The sequence below is a fragment of the Callithrix jacchus genome, chromosome 2, assembly GCF_049354715.1.
Source record: "Callithrix jacchus isolate 240 chromosome 2, calJac240_pri, whole genome shotgun sequence".
In the NCBI taxonomy this organism is placed as follows: domain Eukaryota; kingdom Metazoa; phylum Chordata; class Mammalia; order Primates; family Cebidae; genus Callithrix; species Callithrix jacchus.
The window spans coordinates 109,555,173-109,578,616 of NC_133503.1; the positions used below are offsets into that span (position 1 = coordinate 109,555,173).

Below are 23,444 nucleotides of genomic sequence, written 5' to 3' on the forward strand. Positions count from 1 at the left end.
TTTGGTATTATTCCTTAGACCTATCTCTTCAAAGATTGACAGGAATTTTGAATACTCTTGATGTGCTATCTTAAAACTGCATAAAATGATAATTTCCCCCTATGAAATTCTGTACAAAAGGATGTTCGGTTACATATATAACTTGATCTCTCATATTCTCTTTTCCATCTCTGGGATAATTTCTTTTATCCCTCAAATGACATCTGTATTTCTGGTATTGTTAAGCACAGAGGAGTATAGTTTTAGGCTTTATCACTTTGTTTTATTAATTAATAAAAGAAAAATTCCAATTATTCAGTCAACTAATGCAACTCTTCTAATATCAATAGTAACAATGTGTGCAGAAGGTATAATATATGGGATTTTTAAAATTGTAAAACACTACTTGATCTCAGTACTTTTAACATTAATAAATTTAGGAACCTTGAAAACTGGTTCCCTAAAATTTGTCTCAACCAGGGTCCATAGTAATGAAAATTCTATCAACTGAAATACACTGGTTTTATATTTTTCTTGTAAATGTTTAAAAAGAAAATTACCTGTTGAAAGATAAACATTTTATCTTTTAACATTTTATCTTTTAACAGTTAGTGCCTTTATTTTATCAAAGGCACTAACACTTGTTACATTATTTTATTTACACAATAAGCCTTCATGAATACCATCCAAGAGCCAGTCATGAGCAGTGCCCAATTACAGAAATAAACATCTACATTCATTCTTTTTTTTTTTTTTTTTTAATTTTTTATTGGATTATAGGTTTTGGGGTACATGAGCAGAGCATGCAAGACAGTTGCGTAGGTACACACATGGCAGTGTGCTTTCTTTTCTTCTCCCCTTCACCCACATTTGGCTTTTCTCCCCAGGCTATCCCTCCCCACCTCCCCCTCCCACTGGCCCTCCCCTTTTCCCCCCAATAGACCCCAGTGTTTAGTACTCCCCTTTCTGTGTCCATGTTTTCTCATTTTTCATCACCCACCTATGAGTGAGAATATGCGGTGTTTCATTTTCTGTTCTTGTGTCAGTTTGCTGAGGATGATGTTCTCCAGATTCATCCATGTCCCTACAAACGACACAAACTCATCATTTCTGATTGCTGCATTGAATGTAGGAAAAATGTGGCACATATACACTACATTCATTCTTAAAGGACAACTGGCACTGTGTGAGGTAAGGAATAATCACTACAATTCAGAGTCTCCAAAAATATGTAGCACATTTAAAGTATTTGTCTATGGTCAGGTTTATTCTTTTCAATAATGCAGAGGGACTATAGAATGTTTGAAAGAGAGATTAAGGTATGCTTCCAATGCTGAATGAGGGGTTTACACTCAGAATTTTACCTGACGTCTTTGAGATATTTCAGGATAACTATTTAGATTACTAATCTTTAAATATCACACACAATAAAATTTAAGAATATATCATTGGTCACTTTAAAGTTTTAGTTAAATGCCATAAGCTGTCTGACATTCTGCCATACACCAACAAGAACACAGCCAACATCTACACACCTTACACATCTTACTATTAACAGATTCAGTCACCATTATAAGGTGCTGAACAATATTCAGCTGACTAAAAAGCACGGTGATTTCTGCAATATCTGTGTGGTAGAATACTTTGACCCACTTTTAGACTTTACATACAGTTCATGGGATAGTCTAAATATTACCATATCTGAGCTGAATTTAACTTAAATAACCCTTCTTAATACCACATTTAGTGGAATAATGATAAGACTAGAATCTTTATTAAGTTAAATAAAAGCTAGTAAGCATAAAAGAAATTGTGCAATTGATATTATTATTTTTAATTTTGCACTCGGATTGTCTGATGTGCTAAATATCATATAAACATAGAGATAGACAGATGATAAATAGAGATGACAGAAGCTGGGCACAGTGGCTCATATTTGTAATCCCAGCACTTTGCAGGGCCTAGGTGGGAAGATTGCTTGATTTCAGGAGTTTGAGACCAGCCTGACCAACGGGATGAAACTTCATCTCTACAAAAAATTTAAAAATTAGCCAAGTGTATTGGTGTGTACATGTAGTCCCAGATACTCAGAAGACAGAGGTTAGAGGATCACTTGACTCTGGGAGGTTGAGGCTGCAGTGAGCCATGATGGTGTCACTAGACTCCAGCCTGCATAAAAGAGCAAGAGCAAGACCCTGTCTCAAAAAAAAAAAAGAAGGAAAAAGAGATCATATGTAGAGAAAGAGAGAGGGGTGAAGAGGGGAGAGGGAGAGAGAGGAAAAGACACACGGAGGGGATATAAAAATATGAATCAAATTGATTCATATTTGTGCTGCACTGAAAAGCATCACTCAATATCTAGTCCAAGAGTCCAGTCAGAGTTTATTGTAAGTGGTACTGGATGAAGTTTTTTCACTTTGTTATATTTAGTTTAATAATTTATAAACTGAGATTAATATATGTACTTTCTCTCTGCCTGGAGTTTTACAACTTACCTATTCACAGAGACCACAGAGTGACAGAATTGTTCCTACAAAATCCTTGGCTCGAGTTTACCCCCACCATATATACTTACTTATCTAAAAGTGTGCTGTAAAATTTCAAGAACTGAAAGTTTGAAAGATTGCATATATCATTTATATATCATCATAGGTAAAGGAAACAGATTTAGAAAGAAAGATTCCCTTATACAATCTGTATAAAGTGTCTTTTGAAATCTTTTTTAGGTTCTTTTTCTTTTTGTAGTTTTGAAATTATTGTTATAGTGCACATTTTACAGTAAATAATTTAATTTGTTGATTGTGAAAATTGTTTTGAATTTTGCAAAGCAATCTTTAAAGTGCTTTTAAATTTTGCTGTAGTTTTCTCTCAAGTTTTTAGATAATCTGCTCTCAGGAGTAGCTACAAAAAAAATTCTAATATTTGTACTAGCTAATGCAATAATTTCACAACAGTGATTTTTAATAAAAATATTTATTTGGATATTTCCTAATAGTAATGTTGAGTGATGGCAGAGAGCAAAGTCTCATTCCATCACTCCTAGTCTCCTCTTCCCCAACTTTGTTGGAAAAGTGGTGGTAAATTATTTCCTTTCTCTGAACTGGCCGAGGATTGTAGAAACTCTCAAGTAGTACTTCAGTGCTGCTTCCTTATAGAAAAGAAATCTTGTTTCCTCTTAGTAACAAGAAAATCTGACCCTGTACTGTCTTTGGTGTTATATGGTATATTCTGGGGGCGGCAATGATTAACAACTGCAATTGACACCTAGTATTTTTTAACCATGAAATACCACTCCTTACTTTGCTTAAACAAAGATCCCAGAGATAATGAGTCCTACTTAAGAGTCAGAAAGAAACTAGGAGCTCCAAAACACTTTCTTTTGTCACTTTTGGCTAATTAGTTGGAATTTCTAACTTAAGTTTATTTCCTTCTTTCTGTCTACTTACCTGTTCTCCATTCTGTCTTCTTCCTATCTTCCCTCTAGCTTAAATCTCTATCTTGTATTTACTCTTTTTAAATTTCTTTCTTTCTTTCTTTCTTTTTTTTTGAGACGGAGTTTTGCTCTTGTTACCCAGGCTGGAGTGCAATGGCGCGACCTCGGCTCACTGCAACCTCCACCTCCTGGGTTCAGGTAATTCTCCTGCCTCAGCCTCCTGAGTAGCTGGGATTACAGGCACGCGCCACCATACCCAGCTAGTTTTTTGTATTTTTAGTAGAGACGGGATTTCACCAGGTTGACCAAGATGGTCTCAATCTTTTGACCTCGTGATCCACCGCCTCGGCCTCCCAAAGTGCTGGGATTACAGGCTTGAGCCACCATGCCCGGCCTCTCTTTTTAATTTCTTAACCAATATCTTCAGTCCCTGCCCTGCATCTTTTTCTCTACTTGACCACTTTCCTCCTAATTTCCTCTTGGTGCATATTTTTTTTTTTCCTTAAAAATCAAAAACAGCAATGAGATATCAGTTAAGAGAACCACTTAAATGTGTATGTATTTATATAAGTAAATCCTTGCTACTCAAAGTGTGGTCTTAGATGACCAGCATTATCACCTGGAAGCTTGTTGGAACTACAGAATGTCAGAACTTGCACCTGGTCTGCTGAGTCAGAATATATGTTTGATTACAGTGCCCATGTGATTCTTAGGTGCCTTGAAGGTTGAGATGTGCAGGCCTAAACAATATGCCCCAGGCAAGCTAGAGCTCCCACTATGTCTGATTTTTTTTAGCCTATATCTTTAGGACCTAGCACTAAGATTGGTACACCAAGGTTGGTCAACAGGTACAAAATTACAGTTAGAAAGTATATTAGTCCATTCTCATGTTGCTAATAAAGACATAACCCAGACTGGGTAATTTATAAAGAAAAGAGGTTAAATTGACTCACAACTCCCTATGGCTGGGACAGCTTCAGGAAATTTAAAATAATGTCAGAAAGTACCTCTTCACAGGGTGGCAGGAAAGAGAATTAGTGCCCAGCAAAGGGGAAAGCCCATTATAAAACCATCAGATCTCTTGAGAAGTCATTCACTATCACAAGAACAGGATGGGGGAAACTCCCTCCATGATTCAGTTATCTCCATCTGGTCCCACTCATGACACATGGTGACTATGAGAAATACAATTCAAAACGAGATTTGGGTGGAGACACAGCTAAATTGTATCAGAGAGGAAGGATAAATTCTGGGTCTATTAAACAATAGGATGACTATAGAAAGTTACAATGTATTGTATATTTCAAGACAGCTACGTTACCACCAGAAAGAAAACAAAATGTTTAAAGTGATGACTACGGTAATTATCTTGATTTGATCATTACAAAATCTGTACATACATTAAAACATCACACTGTAACCCCATATATATGTATGATTATTATGTGTCAATTATAAATGAAGAAATATAGAGTAAGATTTTTTTAAAAAAGAATGTAACTGCCAAGAAAACATTGATACATTGAGGTATACAGAATTTATTTATTGAATGAATAAATAATTGAGAAGATTAATGTAGAAGTTGAGAAAATTTTGGTTTGTATTCATGTATCTGCTGTCAGAATTTTTTGTTTAATGGTTTAAATTCTCTTTATTTTAATTTAAATTTTGAAAATTAGTACATAAGAGAAGTCATATGTAAAGAGAATTTAAACCATTGCAAGAAAACATGGAACTATGAAGAGTGGTACAGTGAAATGTTCTAAAGATTAGGGATCTGATAACCTGAGTTTCGCCTAATTACTATGAATGTAACATTAGACAACCATCATTATTTTCACTGTTCAGTGAGGTCAGTAATAATAAGTCTATTAATAGCAGAGTGATGAGATGAGTTATCAGATGAGAACATCGTAAAGAAAAGCGCAAATTGTAAAGTGAAACTAATAATGAATGATGCTAAAGGACATCTTGTTTGAGTTCACTGTCATAGGTAAAAGTTAAAATAGGCACTGCATTTTCTAATAGCCATGGCTAAAAGGGAAGCCTGTTGACTAGAGAAGCAAACTCTCATTGTCTGATATCAATAAGAAAACAAACTTTCCCCAAATTTATCAAATATATGTAAAGTTGACACTCAATAACTGGACATAACTGACACTGAAAAGTATATTAGACAATGTGATATGCAAAGACAAAGCAACACCACTCAAATAGGAGTGTCTACAAAATCTGAGTATGTAAAATGAGACATAAATGTATGGAAGACATAGATGTCTTCAGAAAACTAAAGTAATATGGTAAATATATATTCTTAAAAGCAGGGATGATATTTCTTTCAAAGAAGATGCATGGAGGAATTTACTTCCCATGGCTGGTACAACGTATTTTATAACTCAATCAATTTTGGTTCTCCACTGGTAGATAATGTACAGCAAGTTTTAAATCTCCTTCTTGACCTTCTTTGAATGCTCTTTTATAACAAAATAAACTTTTCTGGAACAGAAAAACATATCTTATTTCTTTTTCTACATGTTCACAATGTATGGCCTTAAGACTTTATCCTTCTACTCTCACAGAAGATGTGTATTTCCTAAACTCAAACAGCAAAGGGCAAACCACTAAGTTCATGGTAGAGAGCCAGGTCTAGGGCACTAGAATGATTGTTGAAATTTGCTATTAAAACAAATAACTACTTGCAATTTAGGAATAGTAACATTGCTTATCTAATATTTGCTACATACATTTTCTCCAGTACTTTGGTGTAATATTTTATTCACATTTTTGATCAATGAAATTTTATAATTTTTAGAAAACTAGTTAAGTTATACTTTTTGTTTATTGATTTTTAACTGCAAAATTCATGTTATATGTAGAAATGATTTGTATTCATGTACCTCAAAACCTAAAATGCAATTAAAAAAAAAGAAGTGCTGCTAGCATCTGCTCTGTGCTCTGATAATGTATATATCATTATATACTTGCCTTGTGCCAGGTACTGCGCTGAGCACTTGACAAACATTATATTATTTAATCCTTACAAAAAAAGAAATGATTTATATTCTATTATAATTATGATTTTTAAATTTTAACTTAAAACTACACATGAAATATAAAATTTAAATTTTAATGAGAGCCACAGCTCTTTATTTTTAATGATGTTGCTCCTTAAACAAAAATTATTTTATCTACAAATAAAAATTTTAAAAAATAGATATGTTAACAATAAACTGTCTACAATTTTTGGTTTGAAGTATTTGTTACTTTTCAACGATTGTATTTATCTTTAAATAAGACATAGGTTAAAAAAAATGTACTCCAAAGCCAAACACAAATAAGTTTGTCAGTGCTTATTGTTTAAAATTATGCATAATCATAACTTGCATCTTTCTTATAATTGTTCTCACTTCTTCATTCAGTGCTTTACCAGAAAGTTCAGATACAAATGTAGAGAGCAAGTGTCTACTTTTGAGGTAATCACACTCTAGGAAAGGAAGTAAATTGATACACTAACAATGTGCAAATTGCTTTACTAGAGGTACTCACAGAGCTAGGCACTGATGATGAGGCAAAGAGAGGACAGAAGCTCTCATTATTATTATGTGTAGCTTTACTAATTTATTAAATATGTTAACCCCTGTACAAGTAATAAAATATGCCAGAGTTTAATATATAGTAGAATACAGATAAGAGTAAGTACTTTTACACCAGGCCAGTGGAAACATCAGTTTTGCCTGGGAAATTATGTAAAGCATCGAAATGGATATTAATCATTGGTTTTTAAGAACAAATACGACTTTTTCAGGTTGAGGACTAGGATGTCTTAGGAAAGGAGTTAATTTCAGGCAATGACATCAGCATAAAGGAACACAGATAAACAAAGACATAGGTAGTTTGATAATATTTGGATCTAAGACAGGCAAAGGACATATAAAACAAAAATTCTGGGTAGGGGAAGGACTAGTTATGAAAGCCACAATTAGGAATCTTGACTGAAACTACTGAATATGTTTGGTTAGGATAGTAACATGATCAAATGTGTATTTTAAACAACAAAATGCCATCTCTGAAACAGAATTGATAAAGTTGACAGTCCTTGTGGCAAGCAACTGGTTAGACCAGTGTCTTTTAGTATCTTTTCACAAAGATGATTAGTAATAGAAATACATTTTATATCATGATCGACTCCTAGTATTTTCCATGGCTACTGTTACTGCACATGCACACATATATGGAAGACTACAACAAATTTTCTTAAAATGATGTGCAAGGGGCCGGGTGAGGTGGCTCAAGCCTGTAGTCCTAGCACTTTGGGAGGCCGAGGCGGGTGGATCACGAGGTCGGCAGATCGAGACCATCCTGGTCAACGTGGTGAAACCCCGTCTCTACTAAAAACTACAAAAAATTAGCTGGGCACGGTGGCATGTGCCTGTAATCCCAGCTACTCAGGAGGCTGAGGCAGGAGAATTGCCTGAACCCAGGGGGCGGAGGTTGTGGTGAGCCGAGATCGCGCCATTGCACTCCAGCCTGGGTAACAAGAGCGAAACTCCGTCTCAAAAAAAAAAAAAAATGATGTGCAAGGAATGCTTTCATTTTCTGTTATAAACTATTCTTTTTTATCCTTTCAAAATTGGTGATCAATGAGTACACAATTAATTCATGACCTACCAATGGGTCTAGTTAATTGTTTGAAAAATAATAAGGCCATTATACTCAGCTGGTGTTGCCTCAGCTGAGAAAATATCAACAGGAACTTAGAAGAATTCATATATTCAGGGGAAATTCTGAGAAGAATTTTTAGAGCTTTGCAATGAATCAGACATAGAGGATAAGAACATTATGGGGATGAGGTATTACAGCTAAGTCAAAGTATTTGTTAAAACAGAGCTTGAGAATGATCCCCTTAGAATAAGTATGGTGTAATAAATGTGAATTGCCTTTGCCCACCTTATATCAGAAATTGAAACATTCATTTTTATACACTCGTGACATTGTTTCCAATGCTTGATTGGTATTATAATGGCTAAGTCTTCTGAGCATCACATCAACTGTCTTTCTGGGACCCTGTATTGAATAAATAATACCCTGTATTGAATAAATAATATATAAGTTACAAATCATTTTTCAAAGCTGGGTTATCCTTTTAAAAAGATATTTACAAGAATGACAACAGAATATGATATTAAGATTTTGTTTATTTAAACAAGGAAGTTAAATGCTTAAGTGACATTTCTGTGGCAATTCGATGGTATAATTACTAAGAGTTAGATATTTTTCCTACAACCCCTCTAATGTACCAATTGTATGTACTTTATTAACAACATGAATTGCAAAGGGAAAAATTAAATTTTTTCTACCTTAGTTTCCTATTACGGGTAATTAAAACATCAGCCATAATATTTGATAAATGTTGTTTCCTTCTTTTAGTGTACTATATAATTGTTAAGGAGTGAGGCACTGTGCTGAAACAGTTCTTTCTTCTGTAGAACAGTAGTAACTGCTCAGCAACCACAGACCAATGAGGTAGTCAGTTTCCCTGATGCTTATGGCAAGAGTGTGCCATGATACATACATCCTGAGATTTCTCACTTGGTTCCCCAAACCCTGATTTTAAATATCCCAATTACAAACTTTTACTCTAAATTTTATTTGGCAATACACAAGGAATTCTTCAACAACTGCCATACTTTTTCCCTGCATTCCTTCAGGCAAATAAAAACTACACATCTTTTTAATTACAGAGACAGAATTTAGAGGGTATACCTAGTATTAATTCTATGTGCAATTTTAAGGAACATGATATTTATGATTCAAATATATATTAGTTGACTACCGTAAATACATCCATATTCACTTTTATGAAAAAGAAAACCATTACATGCTAATTCTTAATGTTCTGTGACAAATGGTGAAATTAATATGTCATATTTAAATTACTTTGACAATTCCTGTAGTGTCACAGCAAGTTCCTAACAATGCTCATGAAGTTTAATGATGTATTTTTTACATATATATATGTGTTTATTTAGCCCAGTGTGAGTGTAGAATCAGGAATTAGACTACTTGGTTTTCAACCCCAGCTTTAGCAGTTAGAAACCAATAATCTTAGCCTGGTCACCCATCCTCTGTGTTTGTGCTTCAGTTTACTAATCTGTAAAGTATATATAGTTATAGTACTACTTCGTTATGTTGTTATAAGGCTTAAATGTGTAAGTTTATCTACGTGTGTGTAAACATCATATATATATATTGTGTGTGTGTGTGTAGTTTAGAAGAGGCCCTGGCATTCTAAAAGTCCTTTGCAAGTGTTAAAATAAAAACAAAGATATCTTTGTAACATTATGTTGAAGAAAATTTTTGCATAATCATTATTTTTACTTATACCAATATCTTTCAGTTTACACTTCAAAAGAAAATGTTTGGTATATGTAATGGAAAAATGTGAATTAAACAGTTGATCACTATACAGTATGTATAGCATGTTTAACTTTAAATATTTCCATTCATTTTGACAAATGTTTTACATATCTTATTGCTGCTATATATTGGGCTTTGACTGATAGGCACTGGAAACATAAAGAGAAAATAGATATGTCTAAGGAATCCATAGTCTAGTAGAAGAAACTAACGTAACTATATAATTAATCCACAGTGTGATAAATTCAGTGAGAGACAAACAGACACTATGTTAACATTATGTCAATGAAGACAAGACAGCACTTAGTAAAACCAGTGTTAAAATGTTAAAATTTAAGGTTCGGTACTTAATTCTGAAGGCATAGAGAATTACTATTGGTCATGCCCAGGTATCCTCAAGCTTAAGGGACAAGATTATGCTTTCTAAAGCAGACTGAGATTCCAGAACACCAGATTTTAAGTTTCATTCACTGGAAGTTTCATAAAATAAAATTCTCATAATCAGTAAATGTGCATGGATGATTGGAGGAGTACGAGTCTAAAGATTGTAAGAATTGTAACAAATTATATTTTATTTATTATATATATTTAAATTATAAAAACCTCTAAGCAAGGCATAACTAAAATTGGACTGTGGCAAGAAAAGTAAATAGGAAGGATTATATTTGGGGTAGTAAGAAGGGTAACTATGAGGCAGAATTTGATGACCAATAAGATATGGGGAATACAATAGGGAATAAGGTATAAGAAGTCTCTGAGATGTTCGTATTTTGGTGACAGTAGAAGTAATAGTGACATAGTATTAGAAAATAAAGAAAAAAAAACAAGAAGTTTATGGAAGAGAAAAGAGAACACTACAGGTAATGGTTTTCAATTTTAACATGCTGACTTGAAGTATCATTGGGATAATAACTGAAGAGTTCAGCAACTGATTGACACTCAGGTAGGAGTTAGAGTTGGAGATGAAGATTATCTAACCATGCTAACTGAAGGATGGGGGTAGTTGAGCGTCTGCAAGAGGTGAGGTGTGCATTGAGAGAGAAAACAGCTAGTAACAAAAATCTGGAAAATGCCAACAAGGAATAATTAATAATAAGGAGTGACCAATTGGATCTTTTTGCCTTATTTCTTTTTGCTATTTAGTATTTGACAATTTCTCGTTATTTAAAGAGAATCTGTAAATATGTAGAAAGGGGCCGTTTTGTCAACTACAAAAGCAAAAATTGAACAATATTTCCATTTATCTCTGCCTAGCAGCAAGGGAACAGAAATATGGTGAAAACTACTCTAACCACATTTTCCTAATTATGACTTCGGCTTAGTGAAATGTCAGGTCAGAAAACTGGGTTTACTGAAAATTCAGAGTTCCCTGATAGTGAAAAATTACTGAGGTGTCCCTGACAGGGACCTAACCCATTGTTTGGATGCTATGATCTTTTTAGTGACTTCTGTGGTTCAACCAGCTTTCCAATAAATCACTTTTTTTCTACGTCAGAGTTGTTTTCTGGGTGTTGGGTATGGACAAGATAAGAACAGAAACAAAGGAAATAAGACTTCACTGAAATTTAAGAAACACCATGAAAATGTCACAAGAAGTCCAATTAAATAACAGACATTATAATAACTGGTAGTCTTATGGGATAAAATTTTGAAGATATAGTATTCACTTATGTGTATGCTATGTCTCATTGATATTGCTATGTGCTTTGTACTACCTTTAATAAATGAGAGAACTTTACAAAATGATTACTGAACACTTACTATGAAATAGATTGGCAGTGGGAATAAGTAATAAACCAGACAAGTTAGCTCCCAGCATTAGTAGAACCTGAATTTTGTTGCCATTTCAGAATTTGCTATTGCCTTCTATAAACATATTGTGAAGTCCCAGGTAAAGAACAGCAGTTAACGCTCTACCCTCCATATTGCTTATTACAAATAACCATTCATTGACAACCAGATGCTGTTCCACTTTATTTTTAATTGATAAAAGTATTTGCAAATTGTTGTCCTTGTGATGTATTTCATTTTATTTTATTCATTTCTTGGTTCATTTTACCCTATGCTCTATTTTTTCATCCTTTCTTGAAAAAAGTGCTAACTTGTAATTAGTCATACAACGCAGATCTCCAAGGAGAAAGCTGATAAATGCAAAGTTTTAGTTTGATTTGAAATGTGGATTCACAAGGAAGCACTCTGACTATAAGCGCCTTTCCTGATATTTCAGGTTCTTTTCTGTTGCTATGCTGAAGTTAATAAGACAGTGTAAGACAGAGCTGTCCTTACTGTTTGTCCTTGGCTAAAGTCTCTGGAAAGCTCTCTAATTTTAGGTCTCAGTTTAATCCATTGCTTTTTATCAGAGAAGATAATTGTATTTTATATTACATTTAAATAAATTAAAGATGCTAATAGTCTTTTAATGACCTCATAATATTTTGAGATAGTGCTTTCAGTATCTTCTTATTTATTTTAAGACTTAAGTTCCAATGCTAAAGAAAATTTGTCTTCTCAGCAAAAGCATTTGCTTATGTGTAGTTTTTCATACTGTGCTTACTTCTTATGCAATATAAATCTCTTGAAGAGAAAGAAAACACAGATGTTCACATTTCAATATATTTATTTTAAAATTAAACTCAATGAGTGGATTTTACTTTTCATTTTCACCTAGAACAAAATTTTATTTTAAGAAAGAGAATATAGGCCACTGGTTTTACTGTAAAGGGTCTTGATTTGAACTCGTGAGTTCTGAATTTTAGTACCGTACTTTTAAATGGCACCTCAGAAGTAGGTCATTTTTCTCTTTTCTTTCTTGCTTCTTTCCTCCCTGCCTTCTTTGGTATGTGCGCATCTACTTTTAATTACCTAAACTTTTTCCGCACTTCCGTAGTAGGAAATATCAGAATCAACATTTTCTTTTCCTTCACATTCTTTCCTATGCCTATTTTCTTTGGTGGCTTTTCAGAGGAACACAACCATATGTATATTCCTACCTGGGAGTGACTTTCTGCGTGCTGGGATTATCAACTGCCCCACGCATGACCCCAACTTGGGGAAGGAGTGTTTACGGAAGACTGAGGGAAGAAGAAACCTTCACTTTAGCCTATCAGACTTTCAGACCAAACACAAGTTTCAACAGGGTGAAAGAAGTCACAACCACATCACCTTCACATATGCAACTGAACTTGTGACCATGTTCTTTGTATTTATTTTTTGCTTCTTTTCCAATCTTAGGGATTAAGTGGTTAGCAATGTTTAAGAGCATGAGCTTAAAATCCACCTCTACTACTTACAAACTATGTCATCTTGGACAAATTTCCTGCAACTCAGTTTCCTCATCAATGGAAAACATAGCAATAGTACCTGTCTCATTGGCTTATTGTGCGAGTCAAATATATTACATGCAAAGCACAGAGAATACTCCCTGGCACATCACAAATACCTAGGTTCAATAAAACTTGAGTATTCATCTGGGCCTGGTCACTCATGCCTGTAATCTCAGATACTTGAGAGGCTGAGGCAGGCGGATCATGAGGTCAGCAGTTTGAGACCAGCCTCACAAATATAGTGAAACCCCATCCCTACTAAAAATACAAAAATGTTAGCTGAGCATGGTGGCAGGCACCTGTAATCCCAGCTGCTTGAGATGCTGAGGCAGGAGAATCACTTGAACCCTGGAGGCAAGATTGCACCATGTGATTTATGTTATTATGAAATTCTGACTGGGAGGCCTTATTCTCCTTAATACTTGAGCCACCTACCACTTTTTAAGTAAAATTAGCCATGTCTATGACTTTTAAAGTTTCCACACTGTCTATGGAGTCAAATTTGTTTCATCTAATATTTAATATGTTTGCTGTCTGGCCCCATCAAGTCATTCAAACTCCAATTCCTAGAGGACAAAAACTAAATTTCAGCCAAAGTGGCTTACTAAATGTGTTATAAATAAAGTTTGGGCTTTCTTATGCTGTTGCTCATAAATATCTTATTTGACATGTGTTTAACTTACCTGCAAACATGTCAAAAGATTTATGATCATAATGGATTGTAAAAGGAAAGAGCATGTTAAAGGAATTAGCATAATCTAATATTTTTATCCACTCAGGGCCAGGAATTTTGAGAGGAATTCCAAATACTTCGTTTAGTTCAATTTTCCCAGTATAGTTTCCATCAGTGTCAGCTTCATTAGTAGAAAAATTTGAATATCTGAAATATTTTTATTTGTCACCTGTACTTCAATAAAGGAAACAGAAAAAAAAAAAAGAACCATAAGCTTAGAGAAGTTAATTAACTTGCTTGATGTGAACTCCAGTGCCCACATGGTTGCTGTGGTCATATGGCTAAGAATAGAAATAAAGCTAAGTATCTTTTATTTCTTAAAGTTTAAGCCAAATTTGGATAAATATGAGGTATACAATGTTTTTATTTAACTAAAACAATATGTTTCTCCTTGGCATGCTTCCCCTTTTATCCCCTCAAAAATTTAAGCTGTTTTATAATATCTGTGCAGTTATAGCAAATTTGACCAATGATTTGACTTTTGTTTTCTCCGAAGTATGGGAATGACAGAGTCTAACATATTTCTTGGTATTTAGGTCTTTGTTTTCTAGAATGAGTTTGATTATATTTTTATTCTGTGAATTTCTCTAGAGAGTATGACACTTCCCACCCTTGCCACTAATGTAAACAAATCTGGGTTTGTGAAAAATTTCCTCTTCTGTTTAGTCACTTCATTATTTTCGTGATGTTTGTTGTTTGTATTTCCATGTAGTTGAGGATTTCATCAGTGGGTATTTTGACAGCAAGCATAAAATGTGGTATATGTGTATATATGTGTATTTTTGTATGCCTATTCAGCATACTGAACATGCAAATATTCAATAATATTTCAACTTTATTTATTATATTTTGTTTACTACATTATGGCATACCACATATAAGTCAACTTTTAATCCTATGGTTAATATTTCAAAAGTCTTACAAGTTAGTTATTTAATACTTTCTACTAACGTTTTTAAATCCTGTCTATCCAGAGATCTGAGGTATAGATATTATGTTTATGTTTCAGATACTTAAAACCTTTTGTTTAATAACCGCTCAAAGTTTTGGAAACATCAGGTGGAATGGCCTTGAATAATATACCTGAGTCCTAGGAATCTGAGATGAAAACTTAGGGTTCAATGATAAAACACTCTTTCTTCTACAGAAAGCTTTGTGTGAGGATGAGTTTATAGACATTTGTTGTATTTCTGAATGAAATCATATGTATAAATAGTGTCAGTTAAAACTCCTGTCCTGGAATGATTTCAAACGAGATGGTGCTTTTTCTTTGCAATCTGTATGCCCTTGGACATGTCTCTTAACCACTTTAACCTTAGTTTCTCATCTAAAAGTGGAGTTAATACTACTTTTTACCTCAAAGCAAAATGATTGCTTTCAGGTCTATGTGAAGCCCACAACCTTCATGACAGGAAAGTCAAAGAGACTGACAGGCTGCATATGCCAGCTTTCCCTAGAAATGTTAAGAAAGTAATCACAAAGTCTAAAAAATAGGACAGGTAACAGATTTTTGTTGCTCTTCCATTTGCTCCTCAAGCTGAGAAGCAAGATGGGAACAGACAGGATCAACAAGCTTCCTCTAGGGGCAGAAAAGAGAAGACATTCGCTCCTATTTCACAATGGATTGACAAAGGTGTTTCCATAGGTAATCATGTTTTGGCTGAGGACTGTCAGCACAGGAAGCAACGCAGTGGGATTGGCAAAAGAAGAAAAAGGATGATAATTATGTATTTGAAATTGTCTGAATATCAACAAAGGCAGGAAAAATTTGGTCTATAACATACCTACAATTGTTTTATTCTTATTTAATCTGCTGTGTGTGAAAGGATGTGACAACCTCCAATTGTCACAGAAAACCGTGTTTTACTTCAGTATCTTGGATGATGAGTTCTATATCTAGCACAGATATATACATCATAGAATTAAAAAATATTTAGCTAAGTGAATGAGAATTAACTTATTGATATTACTTATAATATCTGTCAAAATACATTTTGGACAGATTATGTCGTTGTTAAATAACATAAGTAGTTAAATAGCTGGAAAAAGATTTCTGAACTTCTAGAGTAGTGTTTGCAAAACAAACTCTCAATAAATGCCTGTTGAGTAAATGAAAGTGGGATCTTCTATTTGCATATATTGTTGAAATATAATTTAAGGGGAAATGCATAAAATAATGGCCAACCCAAGAGATATTTTTTGCTAGGAAATTCTGTAATCTTGAGGTGCTCGTACACGAAATAAACATTTATTCCCTATGAATTCTTAATTTAGTATCTTATATAGGTTTTAAATTAATGTGAAAGTACCTTCAATTCTGCATATAGGGATGAAAAGCCATCATATGCAGTGTGAAATTACTGAAGAAAATTCAGAGGCCTAGAATACAGTGGAGCTAGCTGCATTCCTGTAGGTGTTTAATCAAGATTGTAGAATAAACACAAATAAATTGAGAACTGGAAAGTTTAGAGTAAATAAAGAATTCTGTTAATACAGCTAATTCTGTGAATATGTTTTCAACATGTCAAAAGTAAAATGTGCAAAAAGAAATTTAATTTGGCTAAAGATAATATTGTTTGACTCTATTAAATATTTATATGCACTCAGCAGTTTTGACTCACAAAAAATCCACAAATTTAAAGCTGACCATTCTTCTCTTTTATGAGATTAAGAATAACACGAGTACTGTGTATTACTCATAACTACTTGAGACACATTCTGGCTAATTTCTAAGGAATTTTTTTTAAAAAAGATGAAACTTTGTGATTGCAAATATATTCATAATCTTGTTCAATCAGCAGTTTTGCTGCTAGTAATGTTCAGATCCTCACAACAAGTCTACTTAGAATTGCAGGAGTGCAACAGAGCTTATTGGTTATTTTTAATTTTTTAACAACTTTCTTTTAAAAATGTGGCATTCAGCTAATTATATGACTAAAAATCTGACTCAACCACAGAGTCATTAATTTACCCACAACATGTGGACATGGTATTACTCATCTTTCCAGGGAAAATGTATATGTAGTCTTCACCAGGAAAATGAACAAGCTGGACTCCTAAAGACAGAAAGGGTTACATTTTATGAAGTGTTTTCTGTCTTGTTGTTTTCAGTATCTAAGTTACTATGCCTGACAAAGTCTGATTGGGCTCTGCTCTGATCCTCAAGGCTCTGCATGTGGATTTGTTACTCTGTGATCTCCAGTTACTCTTTTAGTTAGAACCATAATCATTTAGCATTTATCAATTAAATAAAATATGTCGGTTGGTTTCCTAGCTCAATCCTATTCTCCAGAAATATTCTTATTCCATTAGCTTTCTTTTACTTTCAACGTGGAAAGCATTCATCTTTCAACCTTCAGCTTTAATTGATGAGCATCTTACCACCACTTGAGAGATTCATGGCCAGAAAATCAAGAGTGGGTATTGGCAAATATGGATACAGGGAGGGGTGTTTAAATATGTGGCAAGAAACAGTATAGAGTAATTGAGTGATATTTTTTCCTGAAAGGATAATTCAGCAGAATGTATCATTTTTATTCCCTTTAATTGGGTTGGTTTTTATAGTGAAAATAAAGTATAAACCTTGTTTTTCTACAATGGGAATTCTCTAAAAAGAAATTACTGAGGATTTGTTGTAATGGAAAAATACATCTGAAGCCATTGCCCCAACAGGAACATGTTAACTGCAATGGTACAAGTGTTCTCTCTACTTTACTGAAAGAAATGTTAGTAATAATGATGTCCAGAAGACATTTTTCCCCAGAGTATCCAAATTCAAGTTATAATTAGCTTAATTAAGATTTTAGATTACTTTTAATATTTGTATAAAGCACATTTTAGAACGATCAAGGTCTTGGTCTGTCATGAGTTCCACAAGAAGATGTTCACTTTGACAAGTATTCACAGGCAGCAAAGCTTTTTCTGGGTTGTGCTGTTTGTAATATTCTTGCCATAATGAGAATGAATAATATCTAATCATAATTAGTGCTTTGAATCATGAGTAGAAACAAATAAATACTCTGTCATATAACATAGTGGGTATAATTAAAGATATCTAAATTGAAAAGATGATAATCTTTAATCTGTACTTTCTAAATAATATTATTGTGTTAATGTTTTTTGCTCATTAGCTCACCCTAGATAACAGAGTTTGAGATGAAGTATATTTGTTGTTATAGCTAAATATTGTCAGAGACCTAGGAAGTAATAAGATATATTAATTAAGAGAGATAAGGAATGATATATAGGATGGTATTTTTAACATCAGAACACAGTTTACATTTTAATTAAAATGTAACTTGTTTAATAATTTAATGTGACAAAATACACAATGAAGAGAAATCTAGGGAACTTTCATAATGTAGCCAAACATGCGAAAATGCAAAAAAAGAATATCTATGCATCTTCCCTCCCCTTGAAATGTTGATGAAAGTATTAAAAATAGTTTCATATTTTCATCAAGGGTTAGATTGAATAGCTTTAAACAACTTTTTCTAATACAATAAACTCTTGTATTAGTGGAGAAAACAGGACAATATATTCTGTTTCTTCTCTACATATATTCCCCAGGGATGCATATGGCTGAAAAGGGAAAACAGATATTTTGAGTATGTCCTCAAAATAAACAGAAAGAATGATATTTGATCTTCTAGTAAGTGCTTTTCAGTATTACTTAAAATCCCAGAAAGTCATATTAAATATGATATCTCCACTTTTCTTATTTTTCTTCTCCATTTAGATCTAGAGAAAGCAATTGTAAATATATTTGTGTAAAACACTATAAGGAATTGCACTTTTCCCCTAACCTCAGAGTATAAGTAAAGCCAACTTTATTTCCTTACACTTACAAAGTTGTTGAAAAGACTTAAACTTTACAAGTGCTGCAGATTGGAATGTCCAGTCCAATGTGTTTTACTTACTTATAGAGCAGCATGTGGTTTAAATTGCCTACTGAATGGCAAAAGAATTCTTGTGAATTAACTATCATAAATTCTTTGATTACAAATTCATATTGTGTGGTTTTATGAAGATAACAGCAAAGGGTATTCTTAGACAACAGGTTGAATTCATATAAGTGGCATTTTGAGCCCTGTACTGGGAGTGTACATTTTTGTTGCAAGCAGTATTCCTGTACATGTGGTGACTTATTGAAATGTAATCTTACCAAGTATATGATCTTTTGGTTTTCTTTTCATCTAGTTAAAAAAAAATGCTCATTTCCCGTTCTTTTTCTCATGAACACCATCTTACTAGTGAATATTTCTTTTTTTTTCATTTGTCCCATTAATTTTTTCCTCTTCAGGTGCAATCTAGCTCCTGTGGTGGAGTTTGCTGCAGATGTGGGAACTAAATCAGATTTTATTACCATGAATCCATCAGTTGTACAAAGAGCATTTGGAGGCTTTCGAAATGAGAGTGACAGAGAAAAATTTGTGCATAGACTTTCCATGCTGAATGACAGTGTCCTTTGGATTCCTGCTTTCATGGTTAAAGGAGGAGAGAAGCACGTGGAGTGGGTTAATGCATTAATCCTTAAGAATAAACTGAAAGTGCGAACTGCCTATCCATCATTGAGACTTATTCATGCTGTCAGAGGGTAAGTGACTGGAAAGGACCAGTCTGTCCTTGGCACAGTGGAACACATATAACTAAACATTCTCCCTGGACAGGAAGAAGCTTCAGTAAAATCTCCAAATGGATATATGTTGTCATTATTTTATAATGGTTACTCTATTTACAAACTTGAAGGTTGTTTATGTACAGTATGATTTTAACTCATCCTCTTTTTTGAAAAAGCAAATTGTTGAACTTGGCACTTATTTATGTCTGCTCATGACCAGACTACTAATTTTTATAGTTTTTGCACTAAAAACTAATAAGAGTTCATAGTAAAATTAATGAGTTTTGGGTAAAGAACTACAACAGAAGTGCTGAATGGCTAGTGGGCAATATTGTATAAGCATAAATGTTAAATATATTTAAGGAGCAATTAAGTCCCATCTGTAGCCAAGAGGCCTATAGTGAGAAAGGCATCTGGCTGAGATAAAAATGTTTTAATGCTTCCCCCCAAAGTCACAGACATTGTTTTAATGAATTAAGCCAGTATTTCCCTTTTATTAACACAAGCTCGGGAAAAAAAGATTAAGATACAAACTCTTGCTTAAGAGTAGAAAATGACCAAAAGATTAATTCACTCATGCACACACATAAGTGTATAAAGTAGATAAATCAAAGATGAACAATTATGTATTTTTACTGGAAGTGTACTGAGTGTCAGATACTGTAGCTGCAAAAATGAAAATCTGATCACTACCCTTAAAAAATGCATAGGCTTTATGGTAGAAACAGAGGCACATACAATTCACTTAGTAGCATAATAGAGGAATATATTGTCAGGGATGTATAATTTGTCCCTTAGGTTCACAAAGAAACTGGGAAAGTGGACCAAACATTTGAATTGAACTTTAAAAACAGAATAGCAATTGCCAGGGGATAAAAGAAAGAGAATAAGAAAACCAAAGAGAAGGAAATGCTGTTGCATTATGAGAGGGTGCCAGGGCAAGGAAATGAAGTGCACAGTAAAAGTATGGAATAATGGAATCTGTTGTGGAACCTGGAATACAAAACTGGAAAAGTAACTTGGGATGTGATTGACAAGGGAACTGAGTTTATGCTGTATGAAGCACAGTTAGAGGTCTGAATTTAAGAACAAATCTTATAACTGCAGACATTTATTTTACAAGGACAAGAAACTGCTAGAAGCATAAAAACCAATTAGGCTTTTGATTAATTTATTCATAAGATAATAAGGATGTAGGACAGAAGCAGTGGACTTAAGAAGAAAGGGCAAGTTCAGGGGGCCAATTAAATACAATGGTTACAAGTCCTGAAAAAAAAAAAAAAAAAAAAAGCAGGTTTCCAAGCCCAGACTTAAAAATAGTTTTGTGTACTGTAATAGGAACTGGACTAAGGTGTTTTTGTTTTGTTCCTGAGATATTTCCTGCAAGGATTTACCATTTCCTGTTTAGATATCCAGATAGTTTCCTGTATTGTATTATTCGGCACACAATTAAATTGCGTTCTTATAATTAGATCATGGTTATTCAACACACATTCTCTTGGTGTTTGACAGGAAGTTTCAGCAAAATAAGATAAAAATACATACATTTGGAGGATAAGCAACTATTTTTTTTAAGTTACAGATATCCCTGGTAATTACAATTTGACTGTTAAAAAAAAAATCTTAAGAAAGAGTAACTTTTACAGTGCATCGTGTTAAGAATATGTCTGTTTTTGTCTGGGTATCTGTTTAAGTTACAGATTTCCCTAGTAATTACAATTTGAGTGTTAAAAAAAATTAGGAAAGAGTAACTTTATAGTGTATTGTGTTAAGAACATGTCTATTTTTGTCTGTTTGGGTATCATCTTATTCTAAAAAATATCTTAAAAAGATAACTTGTCCATCTTACACTCTCTCTCTCTCTCTCTCTCTCTCTCTCTCTCTCTCTCTCTCTCTCTCTCTCTCCAGTGATAGTATAGCAGATTAAACTTTAGAAAGAAATACTCTGAAGCAAGTACTTCCTGACTATGGAAAACTAATGAGAAAATTTAAGATTACTCTGAATTAGTATCTTTGTTTCCTAGATTTTGGTTTATATTTCTCAATCCAATACCAAAACCAAAGCATGAATAAAAGGAGTGACTGTAATAGTGCATTTTCAATTAGTTAGAATCCCAATAGTATTATATATGACTAACAGTAAATACACATGGGTTTTACAGATATTTTAAACATAAAAATTGCAGATAATTTTAGTAATTTAACAAGACTTGTATGTTTTGTCCTATTCACTTTTAGTTTATAACCATTATAAATGTAAACTACTTCACTACTTCCTAAGCATTTTATTCCAAAGAGCAACAAGGCCCAACTTCTGACCACTGGTGAAAGGAATGGTATGGTTTCTTTAGTTACTGTGAGTTAGATATATGTGCTAAACTGATTTGGAATTCTGTAGAAATAACTTCCCTCTTCATCTTCCTCCTCATACATCTACATATATCCCTTTAAAGTGTCAAGACATCGAGTTCTAAACCGTGGCTAAGGCTAATAAAAGTAGCTCTAGAGAGGCTTGCCATTTTTTAAATAGAATGGAAATTCATACAGGTGGTATGTGCAAAAGGAAACTTCATTATGGATTTTATTGAAACTAACACATTGATGCATGCAATATAGCATTTTGACATAATGTGTGCACTTGCTGCTGGAACTCTAAATGAAAATAAGGAAGTGTGAGCACTGATGAAACAAAAATAATTTATGTGATATGAAAGCAAGGGCAAACTCCCCAAAGAATTATTCTTTAAGTAACTGTTTTACATCTCCTTTGACTTACCTCTCTGAAACCTCGTGGTTAATACAGTTCAGCAAAATAAGATGTTTTATATACTCTGCTGATTACTGGAGTTTGTTGACTCTCATATACGATTAAAACATCCAAGACACAGATTTTAGGGTGGGTATAATCATAATGTTAAAATGTGAAGGCTCTTCCAAGTACTGCAATTACAAATGGAAAGTTTAAGTGATTTGTAAAACGAGATTCCTGAGCACAATGAGGACCAATTAGATAGTTTTCATATGGTCAGACTTCATTACTTAAACATTTTCCCCTCTAAAAATTGTGATTCCTTATGAAGTTTAAAAGCCTATTTAATTTTGGATTTTTTTAAAAGCTCTTAAAATGAAACCACTAGTCAAAAAATTCAAATACTCTTAGGTATTGTTTTAATGTATTGTCATTCTTCTGAAACCATATTCAGTGAAACAGAAGGAAAAAATATACAGGTAGATTCATAGTTTAAAAAGAATCTTGCAAAATAGTAAAAGAGTAATGGGAACAAATCAAATATACAAATTACAAGTTTAAGAGAATATATGCAAGCAAAAAATTGGTGTGGGATTGCCACTTTTTTATTGGTATTTTTTCAGAAGCCCCACATGGTCTGCATTTTTCAAATTATCATTTTGTATATTTTTAAACAAAGAATAGAGCAAAATAAATGTCTGTGCAGTGAGTGGCTCATGCCTGTAATCCCAACACTTTGGGAGGCCAAGGGTGGGTGGATCACTTGAAGTCAGAAGTTCGAGACCAGCCTGGCCCACATGGTGAAACCCTTTCTCTACTAAAAATACAAAAACTAGACAGGTGTGGTATGCACACCTGTAGTCCCTGCTACTTGGGAGGCTGAAGCAGGAGAATCACTTGAACCCAGAGAAGCTGAGGTTGCTGTGACCCAAATTTGTTTTAAGTAATTTCATTTCCTGTTTGGTAAATTGGTACTGTTTTACATTATTACTTTTAGTGACTAAATAACTTTTGAATTATTTCCTCACTCATAATATAACAGTGCAATTCATTTACATACTTTATATTCAGTGTCTTTTTTGCCTCATTGTTTTTATTAAATAAAATTACAGTGAACAAGAAGATATCACTTAATGTACCCTCCCAGGACTCCCAAGGTTTTGCTAGAACATTGATATTTTATTTTGGCA

The 23,444-nt window shown here is 33.5% G+C and overlaps 1 protein-coding gene across 2 annotated transcripts in view; it reads left to right on the forward strand.

The window, feature by feature from the left end:
• ST8SIA4 (ST8 alpha-N-acetyl-neuraminide alpha-2,8-sialyltransferase 4) overlaps positions 1-23,444 on the forward strand; it is a 137,117-nt gene that overhangs the window by 28,588 nt on the left and 85,085 nt on the right. For both annotated transcript variants that reach the window (XM_078365868.1, XM_002744743.6), the window contains exon 4: positions 19,188-19,481. In XM_078365868.1, coding sequence (XP_078221994.1) covers positions 19,188-19,481 — 294 coding nt within the window. The remainder of the gene's footprint in view (positions 1-19,187; positions 19,482-23,444) is intronic.